Source organism: Pituophis catenifer, unplaced genomic scaffold (genome assembly GCF_029215685.1).
Source record: "Pituophis catenifer annectens isolate HBS135680 unplaced genomic scaffold, rPitCat1.0.hap2 SCAF_1, whole genome shotgun sequence".
Taxonomy (NCBI): domain Eukaryota; kingdom Metazoa; phylum Chordata; class Lepidosauria; order Squamata; family Colubridae; genus Pituophis; species Pituophis catenifer.
The window spans coordinates 147,242,736-147,270,306 of NW_027256881.1; the positions used below are offsets into that span (position 1 = coordinate 147,242,736).

Here is a 27,571-nt window from a genome sequence, read left to right on the forward strand (position 1 = left end):
CCCCCAGCACTGAAAGATCAATTCTGTGTATCATTTCACAGAAGGAACATTTCCTAGATGCAAGTGGAAAGAGAAGTAAGGCGATATTTCAAATCATAGTTGGGGGAAGAAGGAGAATTAAAAGACAAAATAGTTATATTAAGCCTATAGAAAAGGCTCCAAAACTTTCAGACTTACTCATCCTGATGACCCAACATCCCCAGCCATGCATTTCCAAAGCATATCCATGATGTGGTGTCTATCCTTTTCTTTCTGAGATGGATACCTCCTACACTAGGCTAAAATATAATTGTTTAGTTTATAGTATAAACTAAATATATGTAAACTGAGACAACTGGGTTAAATTAGTAAACCATAGTTCAGTAAGCAATGGGCAAGCATGTCCTATGAACATATTTTTTTGTGATTTCTAACTTAATTATGACCCTTTCCATAAATTTTGGGATACACCCTTACAGACCCCACCTTTCCTGCCTCTGCCATCCTGACTCATACCCCAATATACTCCACCTTTCCTTCTCATACTCACCCATACACAGAAACTTACTCACATGTAATGCTGCTTTCCATCTCTACAATTGTGGCTATTGGTTTCTCATCCTACTGCCTGCTTCAAATGACAAGAAAGGCCTACGAAAGTATGGAGTATTTTTAGGGGGGAAAACATATCTGAGAAGGACTTGAAGGACTTCATTCACGGTCATCAGCTAGAACTTAGAACTAGTTTTTAATCTAACAATGCACACAAGTAGTAGCAAGCCAGTTTATTACCTTCCACTTACAGTGGGAGGTGGAGCAATACTTAATAATACCTTCCTGGGACTGCTTTTCTCATAAATTTTCCTGCCATGGAATTGTTTGGATCTGCTGGGGTAGAAGGCGAGACAGGAGACAAGAGGCCCCATCTCATCTATGGTGAGAGTAGCCTGTTGTTGAAACCCAGCTGTCCAGATGCCAATAGGAGGGTGTCTTGGAGGTAGAGAGCTTCCAGTTTTAATTTCAGTATTTAATTCCAGTATTAATGGGACCAGGCTACCTGTGGGGCCATCTTTGTTCCATTATGAGCCGTCGTGGCACAATTGTTAGAATCAGTGGTGGGTTTCAAAAAATTTTACTACTGGTTCTGTGAGTGTGGCTTGGTGGGTGTGGCATGGCGGGCGTGGCTTGGTGGGCACGGCAGTGGAAAGATACTGTAAAATCTCCATTCCCTCCCCACTCCAGAGGAAGGTTACTGCAAAATCCCCATTTCCTCCCGATTAGCTGGGACTTGGGAGGCAGAGAATAGATGGAGGCAGTGCCAGTCAGAATTTGTATTACTGGTTCTCCGAACTACTCAAAATTTCCACTACTGGTTCTCCAGAACTGGTCAGAACCTGCTGAAACCCACCTCTGGTTAGAATGCAGTACTGCAGGCTATTTCTGCTGACTGCTGGCTGACTGCAGTTCGGCAGTTCCATTCTCACCGGCTCAAGGTTGACTCAGCCTTCCATCCTTCCAAGGTCAGTAAAATGAGGACCCAGATTGTTGGGGGCAATATGCTGACACGGTAAACCGTTTAGAGAAGGCTGTAAAGCATTATGAAGAGGTATATAAGTCTAAGTGTTATTGCTATTACATCAGCTCGTCCCACCCTGTCAGGCAGGGAAGGTATCTTGCAGACCCTGTCAGTTAAAACCTCAACTGGCAGGTCCTAGCAAGAGAAACTTCTCTGCCATCTCCGCCTTGTGAAATGTTTTGCCCCTCCCCAAGATGAAAGAGGCCCCCATTCTCATGACCTTCTGGAAAGGAGTGAAAATGTGGCTCTGCAGCCTGACGTGGGGAGCTGAGAGCAGTACCCAGCCGTGGGACTGGCTGGTCCTGGAGAGACCTTCCTTCGCTTTTAACCAATTTTAACAGTGTTTAAGCATTCTCCTTTTAAATTTCTGCTATTTTTTCTGCTATACTTTTATATTTTAACATTTAATCATGCACCACCCAGGGCCGCTGTCTAAGGGAGATAGGTGATTCAAAAATGTGAAAAATCAATCAATCAATCAATTAATATATTATAGCAAGTGTATGTGTATATGAGCAAGTCTATATGTTGTTGGGTGTAAAGTCCAGCTAAGCAGTATTCAAACAGCAGGCCTGGGTTATTGGACTAGCTGGTATATGAAGGCTCCTTGCTGATGGAGTACTTGTCCACCTTGGCAGGAGATGCACAGGGATAATTAGGTTGAGGGAGATACGGCAGGGAGCATCAAATGGGTTACTTTGGTGGAAAAAAGACCTTCTATTTGATGCAGACAGCTGGTGAGAATATCCATAGACATGTCTGGATGGGACGGAACAGGCTGACTCTGACCCAGATAAGGAGTTGTTATTTGTTCATTGGCGAATCTGCATTGATATCAGAATTATCTCTGGACAGCAAGCACTAACTGTAAAAGAGTGAGTCTTAAGCAGAAGCTGTGGCTAGAGGGACCTTCGTCCAGCTTCTTCTACTGTGCCAGTTGCGGCCTTAGCTAGTGCAAGGGGATTTGGCACCTTATTCCCTCATTACCATCTGGATAGACTATTACAATGAGTTCCACATAGGGCTGACTTTATCTTTAAACAGATTACAGACACAAATTCAGCAAGTTCAAGTGCCTCAGGCTTGGAATTGCAATGAATGAGCAACAGGACAGGATGAATTGCTTGCTACTGAAGACTTACGATGCTAGTGATGCTGGAGCCAATCAAATTGCTATTTGTTGCAAGGGCGCTATATTTCCTAGAGAGCAGTACCTTTTGCCAAGCTCAAGAAATTGACAGGTGACAGTTTTAATGTTGCTCTTTACCAGGATTGTGTACTTCACATCCATGCCCACAAAGAATGGTTTTGGTGACATCTGGTGCTTTAACTGGGAAATACAGCAATCCTATTTTTGCAACTGTTCTAATTATTCTTCTGTGGATGGAATAACAGGAGAACAGAGTTGGAAGGGACATTGTAGGCAGGGCCGGGATTGAAAAATTTTAGCAATCAGTTCTCTGCTCGGTTGCTGGGTGGGCGCGGCCATGGGGCTGTGGCCTAGTCAGCTTCCTGCACCACGGCAGGGGAGGCGCGTGGTGCAGGAACCCAGGCTCTGGAAGCTTTTCTCCAGCCTCCGGGAGGGCAAAAACAGCCTGCCACGGGCTCCGGAGGCCCTCCAGAGATCAGCCAGTCTGTTCTGTCCCTGTCTCACACACACACACAAACAGACAGCCGGGGGTTAAATAAACTGGCAGACAACCAATTCTTCCGATAAGATGTTTGGCAGCAACCCAGTAGCTGCTTGCCAAGAACTTTTACTCAATAAACAAAATACACACAGTCAAGAATTGTCCATTTCGTAAAATAAATCCAAGGCCGATAATGTTGTTTCCACAGATGCAATGTGACTCGATAGTAGTTAGTTTTGTCCGTCACAGAGTCTGAATGGCCACCTCACCCCCTTTTATACCCTGTGGGGTGTGGTCCAGTGACTCAGCCTAATCTCTGGCACGCCTTTTCTTCTGTTGTGCGCGCTTATCTCTGCAACGCTGCCGAGGATCCAGCCAAGACTCATTACCCTCATCATGTCCATCTGTGGCTGTGTGGACGTGCTTGGCCCCGGCCCTATCTCTTGCCCTTTGGCGGACACCGAAGGCATTGCCAGAGAGGAGGGTCCTGGAGAGGGAGGCCTTGCCAACTCCTCTCCTTCACTCTCAGAGTCCTCTTCTGCCAATGACACAGGCTCAGGTAACGGAGCCACAACACAGTCCTTGCAACTACCGGTTCGGCGAACCAGATTAAAATTAACATCTGGTTCTCCTGAACTGGTACGAACAGGCTGAATCCCACCCCTGCTTGTAAGTCATCCAGTCCAACCCCCACCCAAACAGGAGACAATGTGGAACATGGAATGATTTTAAGAGGGCAGATGACAAATTAAGCACATCCATTAAGCAAGTGGAATACAGGTAGTCCTCGAGTTAGAACAGTTCATTTAGTGACCGTTCAAAGTTACAACAGCACTGAAAAAAAGAGACTTTTTATTATTAGTTCAATTTATATGCCGCCTTTCTCCAGAGACTCAGGGCGGCTATGACCATTTTTTACACTTACAGCCTTTGTAGCATTCTTATGATCATGTAATCAAAATTCAGATGCTTCGCAATTGGTTTTTACTTATGACGGTTGCTGTGTCCCAAGGTCATGTGATCACCTTTTCCCAAGCAAAATTAATGGGGAAGCCAGATTCACTTAACAACCATGTTACTAAATTATCAACTGCAATGATTCACTTAACAACTGCAAGAAAGTTCATAAAATGGGGCAAAACTCACTCAACAAATGCCTCTCTTAACTGTGTCAATTGTGGTGTAAATCGAGGACTACCTGTAATGCAGTTTTATTATACTTTGCTCAACAATTAGCTAAGGAATCTTAAGTCTGAGAGGATCTTGAAGTTCAAATCCATGTTTATTTCACTCTGTACAAGAGAATAGGTTTTTGGGAGAGACATGGTGCTGGATCTACTTCTGTCAATCAGAGTTGATGCTCCCCACCACACTACACCCTCCTTCAGGAGATCTTCTTCTGACTTTAGAACAGGGGTGAAATCCAGCAGGTTCTGACAGGTTCTGGAGAACCAGTAGCGGAAATTTTGAGCAGTTCAGAGAACTGGGAAGTATCACCTCTGGCTGGCCCCAGAGTGAGGTGGGAATGGGGATTTTGCAGTATCCTTCCCCCAGGAGTGGGGAGAGGATGGGGATTTTGCAGTATCCTTCCTCTGGAGTAGGGTGGGAATGGACATTTTGCAGTAGCCTTCCCCTGCCACATCCACCAAGCCATCCCCACCAAGCCACACCCACAGAACTGGTAGTAAAAAAAATTGGATTTCACCACTGCTTTAGAATTATTTTCCTGCATTCTCTGACTAATAGAGCGGCATCAGATCTCACCCTGAAGAGCTACTCGGAGCCAAGCATCAAATGATTAGATTGACCCATGCACTTCTTCCAGAGCAAGGCTTCCAGAGGGCCAATGAGTCAATACTCTGCTCTGCAGAGCTGTTGTATTCAGTGCAATGAAGCCTTGCTTCAGAAAGGCCTCTCAGATGGTCAGTTCCTCAAGAGTCTGATTTACTTTGTCTAAAGACAGCGGCAGACAGGCCAAGATAAGCCATCCTTTTGACCAGCAGGCATAGTTGCAGTTTGAACAATGTGTCTTGGGTATGGCTACAAAATAGGTGCCTTAGGCCAGGGCTTGCAAAGGGGCAAGGTCTCTGTTTGCCATCTCTTCTGTCAACCAGCTTTTGGCTGCCCTTTAAGTTTTCCAGGTGGGTCTCAATTTCTCCAAATTTCCAAAAGCCAGCTGGATTTTGTTACTACTAACAGAATAGGTTGAGTCCTTCTTCTTTGTGGCAGCCCCTCAAATATTGGAACACTGCTATCATGTCACCCCTAGTCCTTTCACTAGATTAGACATGCTCCTGCAACTGTGCTTCATGTATTTTAGCCTCTAGCCTGCTAATCATCTTTGTTTGCTCTTCTCTTTCCAGAATCTCAACGTCTTTTTATATTGTGGTGAGCAAAATACTAGTATAAAAAAATAATATAAAATTTTTAATAAATGTTACACGAGTATAAAGTACTAGTGTCTAATACTGATTTCATTGAAATAATAAACACACCAGGGGTGGGTTCTACTTACCTTTACTACCGGTTCGCAACGGGATCGCATGAATTAGTTGAATTAGTTCTTCTGTGCGCTCTCACGTTTCCTGAAATATCTCCATTGTTGCAATAAGGCATCCTTGGTGCTCCTTGAGCTTGGTTGTTTTCTTGCAGAAATTTCATTATGCAAACTAGGTAACATCATCACTGCTAGTCAGTGCTTGACGAGGACTGATTATGATAACTAGTTTGGATAATGAAACATCTGCAAGAAATCAACCAAGCTGTTCGGAGAGCACCTGTTGTGATCTGCCAGCAGCCTGCGGAGCTAGCAGCGGAGTCTGACAGTGAGGAGTCTGGGGAGGAACATGGGCCAGTCCTGGAGTCTGGGGAAGGCCTGGACGAGGGCTCTGCTTCAGAAGCAGAGATGGGGCCAGGGCCATCTGGGAATGATGCACGGACTCTGGAGCCCCCCAAGTTGGACAGCAGAGAGGCAGAGGATCAGGAGGAGCCTGTTCCTAGTGCACACATGTGCAGAGCTGCCAGAAGGCAAGAGCAGCTAAAGCAAAAGGGATGACTTGGGAGTAAGACCAGGAGATGATTGGCCCCTCTCATAAGGCTTAAAAGAGAAACAAAGGCACTTGGGTCTTTTGCAGGAAAGCAACATTGCTAACTCTGTTTCCAGTCGGCATCTCTTGTTTGTTTCTGAACTTTGTGGGGCTTTGCCAAGTAAGGCCTTTGGTAGGGTGTCAAAGAAGATAAAGATTGGTGATTATCCCGAAAGACTTCTTCCAAAGGACTTGTTTTGCAACTAATTGGGACTCAGCTGCGAATGAACGTAATTCTCAGCTGTTACAATAAAATAGGTTTGTTTGGGACTAATTGTGTCTTGTAATGATTCAGTAAGCCTAGGTCACAACAGTACCAAGGACCGCTCATTTCAACCCTGAGCTACAAATATTCTCCTTTATTTTGTTGCAATAGATTTATGCATCTACATGGCATAAAAATGAATTTCTGAGGCCGAACTATTCATAGTTAAGATTTTAGTGGCAAGATCTGATGACACCAATCATGTCTATCACACTAGAATAAACTGATCTTTGGAGGCAGCTTTCTATATACACTTCCATTTTACAATATTCCTCTACTGAGCTTCTGATATGAAGAGGTTGAGAGACGCCATGTTCATAGTCAGTAACGGCTATATAATTTCAGACGAGGGCTAAGCTGGGCCATGGGTTTCCTAGTGTCCTTCAGCAAGAATGATGATCAGACTGCCTAAACCTGGTTGTGCCTAAGGATCCATGACAATGGGGGTTGGATTGCTATCCACGGTTCCATTCACAGTTTTGGCTAAACATTTTGTGCCTGCCTATGTGTACATAGTTGAAATCTGCATCGTTAAAGTGTGGCTTTCACAATTTTATAAATCAAACTAAATAAATAGCAACTTCACTTTGAAAAGAATAAGAACTCTAATACTGTTACATAAGCATGAATGTTTTATGGGCTATCGCCAGTGAGAAATTACGGCATTCCGTTGCTTGGGCTGCTCGCCTGGGAACGGTCCCTGAATTTTCATTAAAACGGATGAAGCCTTATATTTTAACTAAACATATTCATGGCAAATTATTTAACAGCAGTTGGATTTCTCCCACCCACCCCCAGATGTAATTTATAGCACAGATTGCATCTCCTCTGTCTGCATCTTGGTGCTCTTTAATTTTTGAGCACTTCTTTTGTCCTTGCTGTGCTTGAAAATGAGCAGATGTCAGGACTGGTTTCCACCTTGTAAATGAACTGAAATGGATTTTACATTTCCGTAAGCCTCCTGTGGCAAAGTAAAAGTTCTTTGTGTAAATCTCAGCATAACCTCATGTTGTCAGACAGGGTATATATATTCTGACAGCATCCATGGATTTTACTGGCTTCATCATGATGATAAAATATACACACAAACAACAGATATTACTAGGGCTGAGGCAACTGCGAGGCAAGATTGTTTGTCTTGTAAAAGAAAAGAATGATAAAAATACAAAAACTTTAGAAAATAATCCTATTTTGTGCAACATCCAATCCATTTGGCCTGCCCTGCACTATTATCTTGACATAAATTACTCTTTGAGGATAATTAGTAGCTCTGATAAAGCTGATATCCCCATCATCATTTTGAAGGGCTAATAACAATTATATTAATTAAGTAGGGCAACACACCTTCGCTTTAAAATTTCAAAAGGAAAAAAAATGCACCCAGTCTGATTAGATTTCCTATTTTTGTTGGGGCTTTGTTTCGTGTAATATCAGTCAGAATTCTATTTCATTAGGGTCTTCAGTGGTGATAGTCTACTAATTAGGCAAAGATAACAGATTAAAAGAAGCAGGATTGGTTTTCTCTGGCAAGTCTTATAAATGCTTCTTTGAGATAATGCTTGAGGTGCATTGATGCTTGTTCAACATTTAGAAACATCACGGTAAATGCTGTATTTCATTTATTAAACTAGAAGCTGTCTAAGAAAAGAGTTATCACATGGTTGCCCAGTTTTCTGGACCTGTTACAGCCAGCATCTTCTTTTTACTTTTCCATGGAATTAATTGTCTTAATTTTCACTATACAACTCATGCAACAGATTATCATTTTGTTTCTTTGTTCTCTTCATCCTTTTAAATTGTAATCTTTAGGCCAATGTTTCTCAACCATGTTGGCTGTGGAATTCTGGGAGATGAAGTCCTCACATTTTAAACTTGCCAAGATTGAGAAACACGGCTTTTGGCAGTCAAAACAGTAGGCTAATAGTGACTTCAAATGAATGTTTTTAGCACATTTCCAACAATTTTTTTCCTTTGTACAATCAAAGGAAATATTCTTATGAATTCTAAATTGATTGTGCTTGCTCAACATGTTACATCAGAGCCAACTCAAAGCCAAATTCTAAGTTTACTGTAGGAATCCCAATCTTTTTGCAGCAATGAGCACATTTGACATTTTGATAGCATCTTAGCACTTTTATGAAATGGTTGCCATAGTGAGCATGGCCAAAAAAAAAAAAAAATCACCAATTACCAGAAGGCAAATTGCTGAGTTTCTCAGCAATTCAGGCTTCCTTTTATTTGGGTACAGATAAATGCAAAGCTAAACTTAAAACTCACCATAATATTTATTTATAAAAAATATTTCAGGGAATACATAGCAATCAAAAACATTTTGGGCATTAGGATAATTGGAAGCTGTGCTTTATTTTGCAACACATTAGTTTCACATTTTTTAATTATTATTTTTTTAAACTAGAATAATTTTAAAACAAATTCAAAAGGTCATGGACACCAAGAGAAGTTACTGGGGCAGTAGTGCCTATAGGTATCTAAATCTTATTATATTGTATAAGCCCTGACATTATGGGTAAAGGTGTGTGTGTGAGTGTGTGTGTGTGTGTGTGTGTGTGTGTGTGGCCAACTGTGGGTTATACACAATGTTTATTCAACAAACTTCACAATTCAAAGTAAAATTCACAATTTGATTGATTCAGTAAACTGTGATCAAGTAATGATGGGTATGAATTTCACCAATCAATGATTAAAACTTCTTAGCTTCACCAGCTGGCTAAAATAATAAAACACAACATAGGCTGTGTTCACAAAACATACTAAATCCTAATTTATAAGCCATAACAGCTAGGTTCTCATAGCTTGCTAGCCATATGGCTTTTTCATAATCCATGATTAAATGTATCTTCCCAGCATCATCCAGTCATCACTGCAATGATATAAAGCCTGTTCTCATTATTTTGGAACAACCATGGTTGGATGATTCTGGATGAATTATAAATCAGTAACAGGGTAAACATAATATACTGAAGAAATCAGGCCTTTTTGTTACAAAGTCTTTTCGGGGTTTCTGTATAATTAATTAAAAGAGCCATGGTGCAGCAGTGGTTACAATGGAGTTGACTCAGCCATCCTTCTAAGGTCATAAAATGAGGACCCAGATTGTTGGGGGCAATATGTTGACTCTGTAAACTTAGAGAGGGCTGTAAAGCACTTAAAGTGATATATGAAGATGACATATGAATTACAACACTGAAACATCACAATTTCATATTTGCATCAGATTTTGGAACAGAAATACACTATTGGACATTTTGTATGAGGACATCATCCTAATTTGTTATGGACACCACCAGGATGGAACTATCCAATTTTCTTTTCAAACTACTTAGCTGTTTTTTCCCTTTCCCTTTTTTTTTTTTTTTTGGTAGGAAATCCTGTGGAAATCTTACTTTTAATTTGCCATCCCGTAATGGCAAAAAAAACACCAAAAACCACATTTTGACAGCAATACGGTAGAGATCTTCAGCACAGAAATACAAAAGTATGGGCCATCAAATCCAGCAGGATTTACACCAGAGGAGACACGGGCAAAAGTATATTATGTGGCTTATAGCTATTTTTCTATGCACAAGGATGGAACAAAGAAGCTTTCGCAAAGAAGCAGAAATTTACTTTAGGTGGGGATAAATCTCAGTGCATCCTAGTGTGATCCAAACGCTGCTTGCTTAGTGCTATTTCTCTGTCTATCTGTCTGTCTGTCTGTGTCTCTCTCTCACCGAGTTTTATAGGGTCCACGTTGCACTTCCATAAGCTTCGGGAAAACGGGGAAAACAACGCTACAAAGCGAAAGACGACGACACAGCGCGGACACGAGCTTCCAAAAGAATGTATCGCTCATCCTAAACTCTTCCTTTCGCCAGCAGGTGGCGTGCGCACACCAAGTCTAGCGTGTTTCGCTAAAAGATGGTTTCCTTGCCCACCGGAAAAATGGCTGACCGCTCCGGCTCAATGGCATACCATCGATAACGGGCGAGGAGGGGGACGTCCTCCAAACTCTTAAGCCCGCCTTCTCTTATTCCTTGGGTAGGCTCTCGGTCCCGGGTCTGCGCCTCTATGGTGGCCGCCGAAGTCGCTTTGACAGCGGAGGATTAAGTAGACGCCTGCGCGAGAATTCGGCTTGTCTCCCCGTTTCGACGCCCCCCCCTTTTGAGCAGGTCAGTCGAAACTCCCGGATTCCAGCCCCGCAAAGGCGATCCGGAGCATCGTTCCGATTGATGTTTATGCAAAACAGGCTGGGTGGGAAGATGGGCTACAGTAGTGGTGGGATTCAATTTTTTTTTACTACCGGTTCTGTGGGCGTGGCTTAGTGGACGTGGCTTGATGGGCGTGGCAGGGGAAGGATACTGTAAAATCTCCATTCCCTCCCCACTCCAGGAAGGAAATTGTAAAATCTCCATTCCCACCCCACTCCAGGAAGGAAATTGTAAAATCTCCATTCCTACCCCACTCCAGGGGAATGATACTGCAAAATCTCCATTCCCACCCCACTCCAAGGGAAGGATACTGCAAAATCCTCATTTCTTCCCCACTCCAGGGAAAGGATACTGCAAAATCTCCATTCCCACTCCACTCCAGGGGAAGGATGCTGCAAAAGCCCCATTTCCTCCCCACTCCAGGGGAAGGATACTGCAATATCTCCATTCCTACCCCACTCAAGGGGAAGGAAACTGTAAAATTTCCATTCCCACCCCACTCCAGGGGAAGGATACTGCAGAATCTCCATTCCCACCCCACTCCAGGGGAAGGAAACTAAAATTTCCATTCCCACCCCATTCCAGGAGAAGAATACTGCAAAATCTCCATTTCCTCCCTATCAGCTGGGACTAGGGAGGCAGAGAATAGATGGGAGCGGGGCCAGTCAGAAGTGGTATTTGCCGGTTCTCCAATCTATTCAAGCTGATGAAATGTTGTCAACTGTATTTCCGTTTAATAGGATGGAAAAAAAGAAAATTTTAATGAAATCCCGTGTTGCTGCCTCCAACCTCCTGAGAACATTACATTCTCTCTATCAGTTTGGACATTTTTGTGATGTTACAATATATACAAACCAGCTGGGTATCCAACAAGAATTTTGCGTCCACAAAGCTGTTTTAGCAGCTTCTAGCAATTACTTTAAAAGCCTTTTTCTCAATAATGAAATGAATAACGTCAAAAGCTGCGCAGTGATCCTCCAGGATATTGAAGCTGAAGAATTTGTCTCATTCCTGAAGTTTGTCTACACTGCAGAGTTGGAAATTGAAGTGGACAGACTGCACCAGATCAAGGAGGTCGCTAAGAGATTTGAGTGCCAAGATCTGCTTGAAATTGTTGAAGAAATGAAGGTTGTAGGTGGAAACTTGGAACCAAGTGTTCCTTTGGAAAAAAACAAAGGTGTTAGATTGCCTGGGAATCAAGCAGAACTTGGAGGAGAAAAAGCACAGCGTGATTTATCTCATGTTTTGGCTTCTGCACTGATGAAGAAGAATCATTTGGGGAAAAGAACGAACCATTCAAAATCAACCACCAGTTTTAATGATATTAAAAATAAATGTGTAAACCCTAATGAAGATAGGATTGCGAGTTGTAATTCCAAAGATGAGTCAGCAACGACGTCTGAGCATATCAGCGAGACTGGCTGTCCTTCAATAAACAAAGAGGACTTGAAGGAAGCCCATATTGCTTTGAGCAGGATGCTGCCTGACCAAAACGATGAAAGTAGTTTGACCCTTTCTAAGGCCAAACTCAGAAAGTCAATCCGCAATATACCAAAAGCCTTGCCAAGATCATATGCCTGTGACAAGTGTAATCATTTATTCCATTTTGCTGAGCAGTACCAATCGCATATTGATATGGAGCATAGCACAAGCTTGGGAATTAAGTATAGCTGCAATATATGTAGCCAACTCTTTCCCAATTATCACAGTCTAAGGCAACACAGGCTCACTGTCCACAACCGACAGCGGACCTTCCCATGTTTGCAGTGTGACAAAAAGTTTCAGTGCCAGAAGGATATCGATGCTCATATCCGCACGGTTCACAAAAAGAAGCAGCATCCTCTACAATGCCCCTACTGTGACAAAGTCATCAGCTCTAAGTGTGGCCTGACAGTTCACATACGAACCCACACAGGAGAGAAGCCTTATAAGTGTCAGTGCTGCCCAGCCAGTTTTGCTCAGAGGTCAGCCTTTAATACTCACGTAAGGTAAATCCTTTTTTTTTAAAAAAAAAAAATACATAAAAAGCAAGACAACAGTACCAAAGAGAAATTGGCTTGCAAGCTTTTTAGCTTTGATGTGGTAGCAGAGTTCCTGCATTAGGATTGGTCATAGTGGAGCTGGTGTGGTTTTGGTTTACTGTGGGTTTTTTTGATATAAATTTTATTAAAAAATTGACAACATACAAACTAACTCAAAGTAATAAAGTTACTCCTAGGAAGATTAAGGAAGTAAGGAAGAGTATTAGGAAGCAAAGAAAGAAGAAATAGAAAAGAAAAAAAATGTAAAAAGAAATAGAAAAACCTTCCATTTTTTCCTGCAGTAGATATAAGTAGAATTACAATATTAACTCTTACTCTTTCAAAACTCACTTTTTTTCTGTTATCCAGTTTTTTCTAATCATAAAAACCACAAATCATGACTACATTTTTTCCATTTCATGCAAAAAGTCTATAAGCAGTTTCCCATCAGACATAAATTCAGATACTGATTTTTCTGTAATCAAAGAAATTAATTTAGCCATCTCTACAAGTTCCATCATATTCACCAACCACTACTTCATTGTGGGTAATGTCAAATATTTCCATTTCTGAGCACAAAAGAGTCTTGTTGCAGGTCCCAAAAGAAAAACCTCTGATTTCAGTTGTACTTTAACCTTTAACTTTCTGGATTAATGCATGTATTTATTATAGCCATTTGTTTTAGCTTTTTGCGTGTCCACCAAATAGGGTAAAATATCCCTTCAATGTGTTTACATTTCCAGCAGAGATTCAAAGTACTTTTATATATTCTAGAAGTTTCTGTCTATAATGATATCTCATTTTATAAAAAATCTCTTTTGAGGTTAGAACATAAAATGCAACTAATCCCCAACCTACAACCAGTCACTTTGCAACTGTTCAAAGTTACAGCAGACACCCCACCCCAAAATTACGAACCAGCCTCAAAATTTTGGCTGCTGTAGTAAACTTCCCCCTTATTCCTCCCACTGGGCCCTGCACCCTCCTCCTCACCCACTGTCACCCATCACACAGTTGCCTTTTGAAGATCTCTGGAGCTCAGATTTGGGAACCAAAGCAAGCCGCTTTGTTGCTGGGCTGTGCGGTGCAATCCTGGAAGTGGCTACCACGAGTGGCCACAATTCAATGCAGCCCCTTAAAAATTTTGGTGGCCGCTTTGGTGATTATACCACACGACCCAACTATGATGTGCTTTGCTTTGCTTTCTTAATGCAACCTCTGCACGTTCTGCAGCGTTTATATTATATCATATAACCTTGTGGGAAGCCCCCCCCACACTGAAAATAAAATATTTTGGGAAATATTAAAAGAGGCAGAATATTATATTTCCCCTAAAGGAGAAGAGGAGAAACATGTTCTTAACAAAGGCAGAAAGCAGCCCCCGTCTTCCTGCCATAGGAATACAGCCTCAAGCAGGCTGTTGTTTTGGAATGGAGGTTTTTGTATATTCAGAAAGACTGGACCAATCTATTCATAAGCAAAGAGACTCCAAATAAGCAACACATTTAGGCAAGCCAGAGCTGACAAGATTAGCTCAAATACCTAGGATTTGCATTTCCCATTTTGCCTATAGAGCCAGCCATGACCCTCTACATGACCCCATATGAATCTGGCAACAGCCATTAAAGTATTAAAGGACACATTCTTACACAGGAAAGCCCCAAAGAATGTATAAAAGCCCACCTATCCCAACCTCATTTTTGTCAGCCACCCCAGAATCATGATACTGTCACTGAACTTTCTGGGCATCCAAATAAAAGAGTCTTTCTTTCTTGCAACCAGCCTCCATTTTATTTCCAGCATCTTTCTCCTAGATTGTAGCTGGACCAGATTTTTCTTCCAATAAAGCCTTTCTAATAAAGGCTTTGCTGGCATCCCAAACTATCCTCTTGTCAGCTCCTTTATTTAAATTATTTTCCAAAAAAAAAAAAAAATCCTTCAATTCCTTTTTACAATCCTTCGTCCTCCTGTAACAATACTTCATTTAATCTCTATTTTCATTTTTACTACAACAAAATTAAAATTCTGCTTTGTCAGCAGAATTAAAAAAGACAAGTGCCTGCCTGTTTTCTTTTTTCCTCTCACTTTTAGTCCCTTTCAGTAACCTTCACCACAGCAAAGCTCAGATTTCCACGGCATCTGAGCACCCATCACTTAAACTCTTTAAAAATAACTAGTAATATTCCCATGCCAGGCTGATCTTATTAGCTGGCTTAATGAAAAATAGTAGCAAAGCACTTTCATCAAAAGTAAAAATTAAAAAAAAAAATAGAGGAAAAAAAGACTGCTCCCCTTGTCTGTTTTTTAAAAGGTTCTTATACCTTCTCTTAGCTGAGCTATTAAATCAAAGTCCTGTGTTGTTTTTTGTGATTTCAGAAAGATTTAACTTACCACAAGGAGTATTATCTCTGTGGCAGAAACAAAATCTCTTTTCATCTATAATTAATTACTTTCCAAAGTGATTAAGAAGTGGATGGGGGTGGGGGCGGGGGGGAGAAAGCATGTAATGTCCATTTGGCTCCACTATAGTTAGGAGCATAGATGGAGGTCCAGGTCTCTCATCAGCTCAACCCCTGAGCCAGATGTAGAAAACTTCCAGTTTTTGCAATATTTCAGAAGAAACAGAGCACATGTGGTTGATCGCTAAATCTTCCTTTAATCCAGGAAGATTGCAGTGAACGGAATCTATTCCTAACGGTCACAGCCTGTATTTATTCATCTGTGATGGTTCTCCACACCTGGAGAGTATCAACCTGCCATTACCGTATTTTTCATTCCATAAGACGCTCCTGACCATAAGACTCAGCTAGGTTTAGAGCAGTGGTTCTCAACCTTCCTAATGCCGTGACCCTTTAATACAGTTCCTCATGTTGTGCTGACCCCCAACCATAAAATTATTCCTAAAACCATTGAAAATATGTGTTTTCTGATGGTCTTAGGCGACCCCTATGAAAGGGTCGTTTGACCCCTAAAGGGGTCGCGACCCACAGGTTGAGAACCACTGGTTTAGAGAATGAAAACAAGAAAAAAAAATCTGCCTCTGACTCCCAGCGTCCATCCGATATTCATCTGCCTAGCATCCTTACAGAAAACAGCCTGGTCAGCTTCAGCACATTATCGCAGTCCCAGCAGGTGGCTCGTCAGCTGAATGATGGCTGGATCCCGGCCTCCCGTAGCCCCGCCGATCAGCGGGCTGGCTGACTGGAAACACCACCATTGCTGCCGCCTCTGTATCTGTTGCCTCCGCTGGCGAACGCTGGAGCCTTTGCCGCCGAGCAGCTGATCGGCAGTTGGATCGGCCTCCCGGAATACCGCTGATCAGCTGTTCCACGTGGCGGGGATCACTGCTGCCGTTTGCTGCTGCTGCCTGTTGCCCATATTCACTCCATAAGACGCACAGACATTTCCACCCACTTTTGGGAGGAAAAAAAGGTGCTCCCACTTATGGAGTGAAAAATACGGTAATTCCCACCAGGAGCCTGGTTTTGGTTTCCTCTGTTGACTGAATCCAATCAATGTGGTTTCTGCACTCTGCTATATGACAGAGAGGGGCAACCTATGTGACAGCTGTGGTTTCTGGAAACTCCATTTGTAATTTTCAGAGCAGCCTGAGTGAATGGGGCTAAAGATTTTGAAACTCCTTATTTTGAAAGCTTGGGACAAAGTTATTGGGCAAAATCAGGCTGATGGCTCTCATTTGGGAAGATACTATGTGCAAATGGCTTTTAAAAGTTTCTGTAAAGCTCAAAGTACCATTTTCTTATCTATAAATTCTTTTTTCTCCAATAGAAAGATACACGAATCCAAGAAAGATGGGAAATGCATGCCAGCTTACTGGACAATAGTTCCACCAGCAAAAAAAGTAGATGTGATAGATAATAGAATCAACAGGAGTAACAAAACGCAACTCAAGGTGCCAAATAATGATCTGCAAAAGGAAATACTTGGCAAAGCTACTCGGGAGCCTGAGGAAGAATCTAGTAGATCTCTTCCAGAGGAAGCACAATCTGACAACCAATCAAACAAGAAGCTGGAACTAGGTACTGAAAACAATACTAAAGAGGGGGAAACTTGTAGACAAGAGACTGTGGATGGGAAAGGAAATGGAGAAACAGTTTATGAAGCAGGCGTATGCAGCAATAAAGACAATGAGGCCTTCTCTTCAGATGATAATCACAATGAGGACTCAAATGATCATGATACAGAAGACCCCGAATGGGATATAAATTGCAAAGTTAACAAAAACAAGGCCATCCCAACATCTGCTTACATCATAACTTGTGCCAAATGCACCGAGAAGTTTCCGTCACGGAGGAAATACGTCACCCACTGCAAAGAAATTCATCATTCCTTGCCCGGGAAAGTATATCAGTGTGATGTTTGCAGCAAATCCTTTGCAAGTCACAACAGCTGGAAAGAGCACCGAGCCTGCGTTCACACAGAAGACAGGAAGTTTGCCTGCACCCTGTGCAACGCCACTTTTAAAAGGAAGAGGGATGTGAGGACTCACTCTGTGAGGAAGCACGAAGGTCGAGTGAAGCGGCCTCTCTGCTCTGTCTGTGGGAAAATCCTGAGCTCCAGAACAGCGCTTGTCTTTCACATGAGGACCCACACGGGAGAGAAGCCATATCAGTGTGGCATTTGTGGCTCAAGGTTTGCTCAGCCATCACAGCTCAAGATTCATACCAGGTCAGCTTCTTCCTTCTTCTCCTGACATGTTTTGTTTTAAAATATTTGTACCTGTTTATTATATAAATGGAACGTTTCCATTTATTTTTTTAAAAGGCAAAGCCTTAAGGTATGTTACTTGCACATGGCCCTATGCCCAGCCCTTATTAAACTGAATCCGAACCAGAGCAGCAATTCTTTCTCCCTGGTTTAATAGAATACTATTTCCTTGAATTGCTGATATTTTTTTCTCTGTTGCTTTTCATGAGCTCTTAAAACAGGGGTGTCAAACTTAATTTCATTGAGGGCCGCATCAGGGTTGTGATTGACTTCGGGAGAGGGGACGACTGGGTAGGTGTGGCCAACTGGGTGGGTATGGCCAGCTTGATGCCACTCACTGGGTGTGGCCGACTGGGTGGGCATGGCCAGTTTGATGCCACTCCCCAAACTGCTGGCATGTTTCCTCTTTGCACTGGGTAGACCGGGCCGAAGCCACCCTGGCCCGATGTTTCCTCTTCGCATTGGGTAGACTGGGTCAAACCGACATGGCCCAGCCCCTTACATTTTCCAGGATCGCCCTGCAGGCCAGATCTGATCTGGCCCGCATGCCTTGTGTTTGACATCCCTGTGACTTAAAACATGTAGAAAAATAAGGTCTCTTTATTAGTTAAGGATTTCATTTCCAGCATTGCATCTACCTTCATTTTGCCCTAGTCAAGAGAGTTACATGATGAAGAAGTATGCTTCCTATAGCCCTGGATATGGCTGCTGCAAAGTTACTGTCTAACTCTAATTTTTAATATGATATAAGGCTAAGTTATTAAATGCATAGAGGACAATGAAATAAACTCTGTGGATTTAATTAGAATTATATTTCACTACAATAAAATACAGTTTCGTTTTAGTTTAGTATAAGTTAAAATGGAATGAAATCAGCTTTTTGGGGGTTTTTTGGGGTTTGCTCCGACTAAAGTTTCCCAACCATCAGTTTAAAAGTCCTTAAATGTTATATGCCTCTGAAAAAAAAAAGGAAAATTATTTTCTCCAAATTGTGAAGTGGAGGCAGCTTCTTTGTACCGAGTTGCTTTCTTGCATACTTTTGGTTTGTAGTATAAGGTCTTGATGAAACCCTTGCAAAATTTGCAACGAAATTTGGTTTTAAATAGCTTGGACAGCATTTCCATATTCCTCTGAATGCAGGTCACACACAGGTGAAAAACCATATATCTGTGAGGACTGCGGGGCATCTTTTGCTGATAAAGGCAAACTTAATGGCCATAAGAGGACACATACAGGTAAGGCTTAAATTAATTTCCTGAATGTGAAAAAGGCCAAATTGATGGTTATAAAGAAGGGATATCATATTCTCTTTTAATGAGAAGAAAACCAGTACAGTGGTATGTTGATTCAAGCAATTCAACTTATTGTCTGATAGCCACATAGAGAATAATCTGGGGCTGACTGCATGTGTGTACATGTTGCTGGTTTCCTGCTGCTTGTAGGAGTTGGAAAACATGGATCAGTTCCTCAATAGAAAGTTTTAGGTGGTTTTTTTTTTGTTTGTTTGTTTTTTGCCAACTAGCTGGTCATGACAAGGTTCCAAAAATCTGCATATAATGTAGGCAAGGGTTGGAGATTGCCCACTTCTGTAATTTCAAGCGGTTACACTGCGATTTTTCATGCTGTTAGCCTACTGCATTGCAGTGATCCTTCAGGAGAAAAGGAATGCTGAATCCTTCCCCGGAACATCACCTTTTCTTTTTGCAGAATTTTAGGAGAAATGGAGGAGTAAGCTTAAGCTCTCTCTGTCCATCACATGCTTTTGTTTTACCAAAGGAATCATTTGCAAAAAAAGAAAAGGTTTTCAGATAATAGAAGAAAAAGAAACAGGAAGAGTACAGGTAGTCCTTGCTTACTGACAGCCCATTTTTAATTACACAGTGTAAAAAAAAAAGAAGCTTTGCAACCAGTCCTTACATTTGTGACCATTGCAGTGTCCCATCATGTGATTGCACCTTGCAACTGGCTTTTATAAAACTGGCTTTTATAAATTTTTAAGATGTGTCTTGTGATGTTTTACTTAACCACTGAAGGGGGAAGTGAGACGATAAACCTATCATGGTTCTGTGATGCTTCATTTAGTGACCATAGAGCTTAGCAACAGAGTTGCCAGTCCCAATTGTAGTTGCTGAGTGAAAACCACAAGTAGTTGTTTTTATTTATTTATTTATTTATTTATTGAATTTCTATACCGCCCTACTCCCGAAGGACTCAGGGCGGTGCACAGCCATGAAATAAAACACATAGATATACAAAATTTAAAATCGAATAAAATGAATTAAATAAATTTGGCTGAATTAATACCCATAATTTAAAATACCCATAATTTTAAAATACATTAAAAATTTAAAATTTACACTTAAAAGGGAGAAGATTTAGGCGAGGCCAGCTTGATGAAATAAAAGCGTCTTCAACTCGCGGCGGAAGGTGCGCAGATCCGGAATCCTCCGTATCTCTGGGGGGAGCTCATTCCAGATCGTCGGTGCCCCCACAGAGAAGGCTCTCCCCCTAGGGGCCGACAGCCGACATTGTTTGGCCGACGGCACCTGGAGGAGCCCCTCTCTGTGGGAGCGTACTGGTCGGTGGGAGGCTGTTGATGGTAGTAGGCGGTCCCGTAAGTAACCAGGTCCTAAGCCATGGAGCGCTTTAAAGGTGGTAACCAGAACCTTGAAGCGCACCCGGAAGACCACCGGGAGCCAGTGCAGCTCACGCAGGAGAGGTGTTACATGGGAGCTCCATGTTGCTCCCATGACCACCCGCACGGCCGCACTCTGCGCGAGTTGGAGCCTCCGGGTGCACCTCAAGGGGAGCCCCATGTAGAGAGCATTACAATAGTCCAGACGAGAGGTGACGAGGGCATGAGTGACTGTGTGTAACGAATCCCGATCTAGAAAGGGACGCAACTGGCGAATCAGGCGAACCTGATGAAAAATCCTCCCGGTCACGGCCGTCAAGTGCTCTTCTAAAGACAGCCGTGAGTCCAGGAGGACGCCCAAGTTACGAGCCCTTTCCGTGGGGGCCAATGATTCGCCCCCAATAGCCAGCGATGGCGCCAGCTGACTATATCGGGACGTCGGAAACCACAGCCACTCGGTCTTGGATGGGTTGAGCCTGAGCCCGTTTCTCCCCATCCAGATCCGTACGGCCTCCAGGCACTGGGACATCACTTCAAGGGCATCGTTGGGGTGGTCCGGGGTGGAGATGTACAGCTGGGTGTCGTCAGCGTACAGATGGTACTTCACCCCGAAACCACGGATGATCTTGCCCAGCGGCTTTACATAAATGTTGAACAGAAGGGGCGAGAGAACCGATCCCTGCGGCACCCCACATATAAGGGGTCTCGGGGTTGATCTCTGCCCCCCTGTCAACACAGACTGCGACCGGTCAGAGAGAAAGGAGGAGAACCACCGTAAAACGGTGCCTCCCACCCCCAACCCTTCCAGCCGGTGCAGCATGATACCATGGTCGATGGTATCAAAAGCCGCTGAGAGGTCTAACAGTACCAGGACAGAGGAACAACCCCTGTCCCGAGCCCTCCAGAGATCATCAACCAACGCGACCAATGCCGTTTCCGTGCTGTACCCAGGCCTGAAGCCCGACTGGAACGGATCTAGATACGACTTACGACCATAATTGACCCCAGAATTATGGTCGTAAGTCATGCCAGTCATTAAGCAGCTCATGTGACTGCATCTTTTTTTTTTTTTTTTTTGCATGGTTGTTACATCCTTAGTCCGTAATGGGCATTGCTGGAAACTGGCCAAAAATGTCATAAATTGCAGTCATGTGACTGGGATGGGGCTGCTAACAGCTGTATGCAAGCTGGTTGCCAAGAGCCCAAAATGGAATCACGTAACCATGGGGGGGGGGGGAGGGACAGCCTGCCAGAACTTCAAATCTGTATCATAAGTGGCTTTTTCAGGATCTGTCATAGCTTTGAATGGTTGCTAAGTGACCAATTGTATGTCAACTTGTATAATATGCAAGTATATATTGTTACAAATAAGCCCTTAGGCATGCAGGATACAGCAAAATGACAGAAGTTTCAGATTCTTCATGGCTTCACAAGGTTTCTCCGTATTATGAACAGTAAAATGCATTATTTCTGAAAGGTTTTTAATAATCATGGGGAAGGAAAAGCGAAATATATTAAGAAAAGCTTGGGAAAACATTGTTTTGAAAATCTCCAATTGGTGATCCTCAATTTGGATCGCCCTGCATTGGAATTGAAATATTAATTCAATTTTCTTTTCTGTTCTATGTATAATGTTGCTTATCATAAAAGGGAACATAGCGATAGCTACAGTACAGTGATGGGTTCCTCCCGGTTTGGCCCGGTTCGGCCAAGCTGGTAGCGGTGACGATATGACATCACCGAACCGGTTCTCTTTGTTCGGGAGCTGGGCCCTCCCGCCCCCCCCGCGTTATTCTTACCTTTTATTTGGCCCTGCCCCCAATCTATTGCTGCCTCCCGAGTCCCAGCTGATTGGCTAGAAGGAAAAAAACTGTTTAAACTCTTGCCGGGGGGCTTCAAAGGACCCCCCTACCGCTGATCAGTGTTAAAAGGCAGTGTGGTGGTAGACCAGTGTGCTCGAAAAATAAATGAGTAGACCAGTGCCTCCAAAAACAAATGAGTAAACCGGTACAGCTCTGCAAGGAGTTAAAAGCCTGGTAGACCAGTACCTCTGCTAAATCCTAAAGAATTGTCACATGACCATCAAACCATGCCCACAAAATAAGCCACACCCACAGAACCGGTAGTAAAAAAATTTAGAACCTACCCCTGCTACAGTAGATACATGTGTATGTATGCATGTATTTCCTTTACAGGAGAACGCCTCTTCAAATGTGATGTGTGTGGGAAACATTTTGCTACCAATGAATATTTAAAATGTCACAAGCGTTGTCACATGGGAGCTAAGCCGTACAAGTGCGATGTGTGTGGGAAAACCTTTGGATTGAGAGCTTCATTAGCCCAACATAGCAATGTTCATGCAGGTACGGAAGAAATGGTGTATTGGAGAGATGGATATGCAAAACAGGTTTCTGGGGTTTGGTGTTCACAGTTACCATAAATCCTATATGTGTATCATGTAAAGAAAATTAGGATGCCCATAGTTCTTCTGTTTCTTTAAAAAATAATGACTTTCTGTTCATTAATTGCACTTAAAATACTTTAGCTCACAAGCCAAACATCTATGTATCTATGCAGAGGTGGCGCAGTGGTTAGAATGCAGTATTGCAGGCTAAGTCTGCCAACTGCCAGGAGTTCGATTCTCACCGGTTCAAGGTTGATTCAGCCTTCCACCCTTCCGAGGTGGGTAAAATGAAGACCCAGATTGTTGAGGGCAAAATGCTGATTTTGTAAACCGCTTAGAGGGGGCTGTGACGCGGTATATAAGTCTAAGTGCTATTGCTAAGTGCTATGCCAATCCAATACATACACAAGCATGATCTAGCCCAGTGATGGCTAACCTTTTTGCCATCGCGTGCCAGGAGAGAGGGGGTGGGGGAGGTTCATGCGTGTGTGCCCACACCCATAATTCTATGTGCCCTGCCCTGCGTGTGCAACCCCCCCTCCCCCCCAGCTTTCTATGCATCTGGGAAGGCAAAAACAGCCTTTCCCACTCCCTCAGAGGCCCTCCAGAGGCCTGAAATGACCCATTTCCCGAATCCGGGTGGGACAGAAAGTGACGTTTTTGCTGTCCCCAGCCTCTAGAGGCCTCTCTAGGAGTCTCTGGAGGCTGGGGACAGCAAAAAACGTCACTTCCTGTTCCACCGGGAGTTGGGAAATGGGCCCTTTCAGGTTTCCGGAGGGCCTCTGAGGGAGTGGGAAAGGCTGTTTTCGCCCTTCCCAGATGCATAGAAAGGATCTGGAGCCAGGTAAGAAAGAAAAACAGCCTTTCCCCACCCACCCCCAGGCCCTCCGGAGGCAGGAAACAGCCTGTTTCCCTACTTCTGGTGGGCCCAGAAGGCCTGAAAATCAGTTGGCCAGCGTCCGCATGCGCCCCAGAACTGAGCTGCGTGCCCACTGATATGGCTAAGTGTGCCACCTCTGGCACGCGTGCCATAGGTTTGCCGTCATGGATCTAGCCCGTCTTCACCTCTGCAGGTCACAAAGGTCAAAAAGCAAGATAGACATATGTTTCAAAAAGTGACATTAGGATTGGAAATAAACTAGCATTGGCTTGTTTCTTCACATTCATTTTCTTTCCAGAGACTCCTCCTTATTTCTGTGAGCAGTGTGGAAAGACGTTTACTCAGCAAGGAGCTCTAAGACGTCACCAGCGTATTCACACGGGAGAAAAGCCCTATAAATGCAGGGCTTGTGAGAGAACCTTCACAGATATGTCTACTCTGAGGAGGCATGTATTGGTATGTTCAGTGGTTTGTGCTATAAATTTTGTCTGTGGGAATAGATCAATTTATGTCCCGAGCAGAGGTGGGTTTCAGCAGGTTCTGACCAGTTCTGGAGAACCGGTAGCGGAAATTTTGAATAGTTCGGGGAACCGGTAGTAAAAATTCTGATTGGCCCCTCTTCTACCTCCCAGGTCCCAGCTGATTGGGAGGAAATCGGGATTTTGTAGTAACCTTCCCCTGGATTGGGGAGGGAATGGAGATTTTACAGTATCCTTCCCCTGGAGTGGGGTGGGAATGGAGATTTTACAGTATCCTTCCCATGCCACACCCACCATGCCACGCCCACCAAGCCACACCCACAGAATCCGTAATAAAAATTTTTGAAGCCCACCACTGATCCCGAGGTCATTAAATAGTTCTCTCGCTGAGGGTTTTTTTTTACGCCATGCATGGCATTGCAGTCATCTTTCATTCTTCTGTCACTTTGTGCATTGTGACACAGCTGCTGGGCTAGGGAGGCAAAAGCAAAGGCACCTCTGCATGGGCAGAGAAACCCCCAGTGATTTCTGCCCTGTTTCCTTATAATACCTACAACTCTGTAATGCACAAGGACTACACAATTTTGGAAAGACAAAGGGCCAACAACACCCACACGGTTTGTGGCTTCAAAGCAGTTTTGAAGTTAACCTTGGGTTAGATCAACGTTTTTCAAACTTAGCAACTTTAAGATGTTTGGACTTCAACTCCCAGAATTCCCCAGACAACATGCTGGCTGGAGAATTCTAGGATTTGGTCCACATATCCTAAAGTTCCACATATCTTAAAGATAATTGTTAGACCAGGGGTCTGCAACCTTAAACACTCAAAGAGCCACTTGTACCCGTTTCCCACAGAAAAGAAAACACCGGGAGCCACAAAACCCTTCCCGTGCCTGACTATTCATATGTAGTTGAATTAAACATTCTGTTTTCTTCTGAAACTTTTCTTTTCTTGGATTTATCCATGGTTGGCCTACCGGGGGTTGAAAAGCTCAATAAATTGTGTGCCGGCGGGTGTCATACATTAGCGGTTGTGATGCATATTTTGAGTGACAGGGAGCCGCAGCAGAGGGGTGAAAGAGCCACATGCAGCTCCAGAGCTGCAGGTCGCTGACCCCTGGGTTAGACTATTCAATGTAAGGGAGACAACTCCGTAGAAAGGGTAATACACTTGTCTTCCTGTAGTTGAATAAAGAATGTAAGATTTCAATCACTGACTTGTGAATGCTTTATTTGAAAAATCAATAAACTAATAAATATGAAACTTATCCAGATTTCATTTTTTAAAAGTTAATGACCCTATTTATGGAGGGTTTTTTAAAAATACGTTTTTATGTTTGACAAGACAAATGAGACCTTGAATAATGAAATATTTCTTTTTTCTTCTGTCATAGGTCCATGATCGGAATGCTCATTGGAGAAGTTTCTTAATAGATCTTACTATCAAAAAGGATCATAACTGGTCCAAAATAGAGACTATGTCCACTATTTGTACGGAAGAGAATTCTACTAAAGTTTGGTCTGATTGCCAAGAGAAATGCTACACATCAGAAAACACAAATGTTAAAAAAGTAGAACAGATACCAGGCAGTAGCAATATGAAAGAATCTGAACCTACCCTTATGCTTTTATAGCTATTAACAATTAAAGTTCAATATGGATATAAACTTCTCATATTGTTTCTATTTTTTCCCTGTATAGGAAGATTCTCCAAATGCCTGTAGGATCCACAAATAGATATGGCGTCAGCTTAGATATGGAATGTTTTCTAAGTGAGCTCTTTCTCTTAGCTTAAATGCTGATGTTTTAAACAGCTTTTGAGGACCAGACAGACATAATAAACAAGTTCTGTCAAGTTGCCTGCGATCAAACCACTATGGGCCATACTGATAGTCATGTGCAGGTCAGAGAGTGTTCATCCTTGTTTTAAAGGAAAGATATGGCCAAAGTTGAAAAGGATAATAGTTAATGGACATGATTAAATATAAAAGTATAAACATACAAAACACCCACCTCCATCAACAGGGATGTATGGCATTCATGTAAAATATTGTACATGGGGGCATGTCATTATATGTCTTCTTTGAAAGCTTAGGAAATGTGGACTGGATGTTTCTAGATATCCCTTCCTGCAACTGTTGAGCACAAGGACCAGATAGCCTCTAAAGCTAATCAACTTTGTGTACTTTAGAGTGCAAAGATCCCTGAGTTCAATTCCTAGTGGAATCCGGTCACCCGCATCTGAAGAATTTCAATAAGCATAAAACAAGACATATGCTGTCTCCTTGTGGTGAATGTAACTTTTAGAGCAGCAATTCTCAAACCCTTTGGTCTTAAGACCTCTTTAGGCCAGGAGTCCCCAACCCCCGGTCCGTGGACCAGCACCAGTCCGCAGCATACCAGAAACTGGTCCGCAGAAACAAGCGAAGCCCCATCCGCAGGATGCAGGCAGCACACGAAGCCACGCCCCCCTCTGGTCCACAGAAAAACCTCTCTCCACAGAACCAGTCCCTGGTGCCCCCACAAGGTGGGGGGGCTCTCCTTTACGCCCTTACAAATGATTTGAGAATACAAAGAATAGGATATAAAGTGAGAAAAAGTCATTGATGAAGTGAGGGTTTTGATGTGGAATAGACATTTGAGAAAGGGCAGGATCTTGAGATTCACAGAATGTCAAGGAATATTGGTGTTCAATCTCCATTTCAGGAGCTGCAGGAAAACTGATCACAGCATGTTAGATTGGCATCTGGAAAATATTTTATAGACCATCAGCTTATCAGATAGGAGGCTGCCCGGGTTACTAAGTGATTCATCTACCTGAGCAGTAATCAACCAGTTTTGGAGGGATAAAATAATCTTTATTAGAAATTCTTATTCAGATATCAGTACCTAATTAATATTGTGTTACACATACTGTCAAGATTTTTGGGATACTGTAGAAATGCAATAAACAAGCAAAATTCTCTTCAAAAGAAGCATCTTGTAAAATAGGAATGATCTGGTATTGTGCTTAGACTTAAATGCGTATTAAATAAAAATGGTAAATGTTGAAAGTTTTACTACTCATTTGAAGACTTTTTTGTTTCAGAGTACAATAATAAAGGCAAATCCATCAACTTTGCTACATTTATTTACTAACTTTTGCCTGTACATAATAAAAATGCAAACCTGTATCCAATAGTAGAAAATATACATAGCTCCAGGTTAAATTGTTGAATCCATTTTTTCTAATCCTGCTTCTCTTCCTGAAGATGTTTTATTAACAGTCTAACATCAGTGCATGGGGAAGTGAAGTTCATTGACTGTTTACATATGGTAGTTTGCTCTACCAGCCTTGGTGAAGTATTATCTAAAATTCAAGGTAATAAACATAATAGAGGAAGAGAAGCAGAAAAAAGTAATCTGATTTATTCTATTACAGAAGTATAAGGTTTTATAAGAAGGTAATTCTTAAATTATATGTGTAAATGATACTTGCTTTTAGGTACATTGTAGAATTACATAGTCAGCTATTGTCTAATTAATGTTGCCTGAGAGAAAAGGATTAGGAAAAAGGGTGCCTGGAAGAAATTGAAGGACTTTAGAAGTTCCAGTTATAAGTAAGAGACCTTGGTATGTTGGAAAATATAGTGCTGGAATGAAAAGAGAACAAGGTCATGAAAGCCTATGAAGATAAGAC

The 27,571-nt window shown here is 42.6% G+C and overlaps 1 protein-coding gene across 1 annotated transcript; it reads left to right on the top strand.

Moving 5' to 3' along the window:
• The first annotated feature begins 10,587 nt into the window (after positions 1-10,587).
• On the top strand, positions 10,588-25,559 carry LOC139326086 (GDNF-inducible zinc finger protein 1-like). Its single transcript, XM_070956212.1, has 7 exons — positions 10,588-10,706; positions 11,486-12,733; positions 16,556-17,455; positions 18,635-18,729; positions 22,325-22,492; positions 23,712-23,869; positions 25,287-25,559. Exons 2-7 carry the CDS (start codon positions 11,487-11,489, stop codon positions 25,524-25,526), a joined length of 2,808 nt encoding a protein of 935 aa, XP_070812313.1. The 5' UTR covers positions 10,588-10,706; position 11,486; the 3' UTR covers positions 25,527-25,559.
• The last annotated feature ends 2,012 nt before the right edge of the window (positions 25,560-27,571 follow it).

What these genes read in the sequence shown, in the direction of transcription:
- LOC139326086 (XM_070956212.1), top strand. Translation starts at nt 11,487, where the DNA reads ATGGAAAAAAAGAAAATTTTAATGAAATCCCGTGTTGCTGCCTCCAAC. An exon ending in CAGCTCAAGATTCATACCAG is followed by an intron (nt 17,456 to 18,634) that starts GTCAGCTTCTTC and finishes CTCTGAATGCAG; the next exon opens with GTCACACACAGGTGAAAAAC. An exon ending in CTCTGAGGAGGCATGTATTG is followed by an intron (nt 23,870 to 25,286) that starts GTATGTTCAGTG and finishes CTTCTGTCATAG; the next exon opens with GTCCATGATCGGAATGCTCA.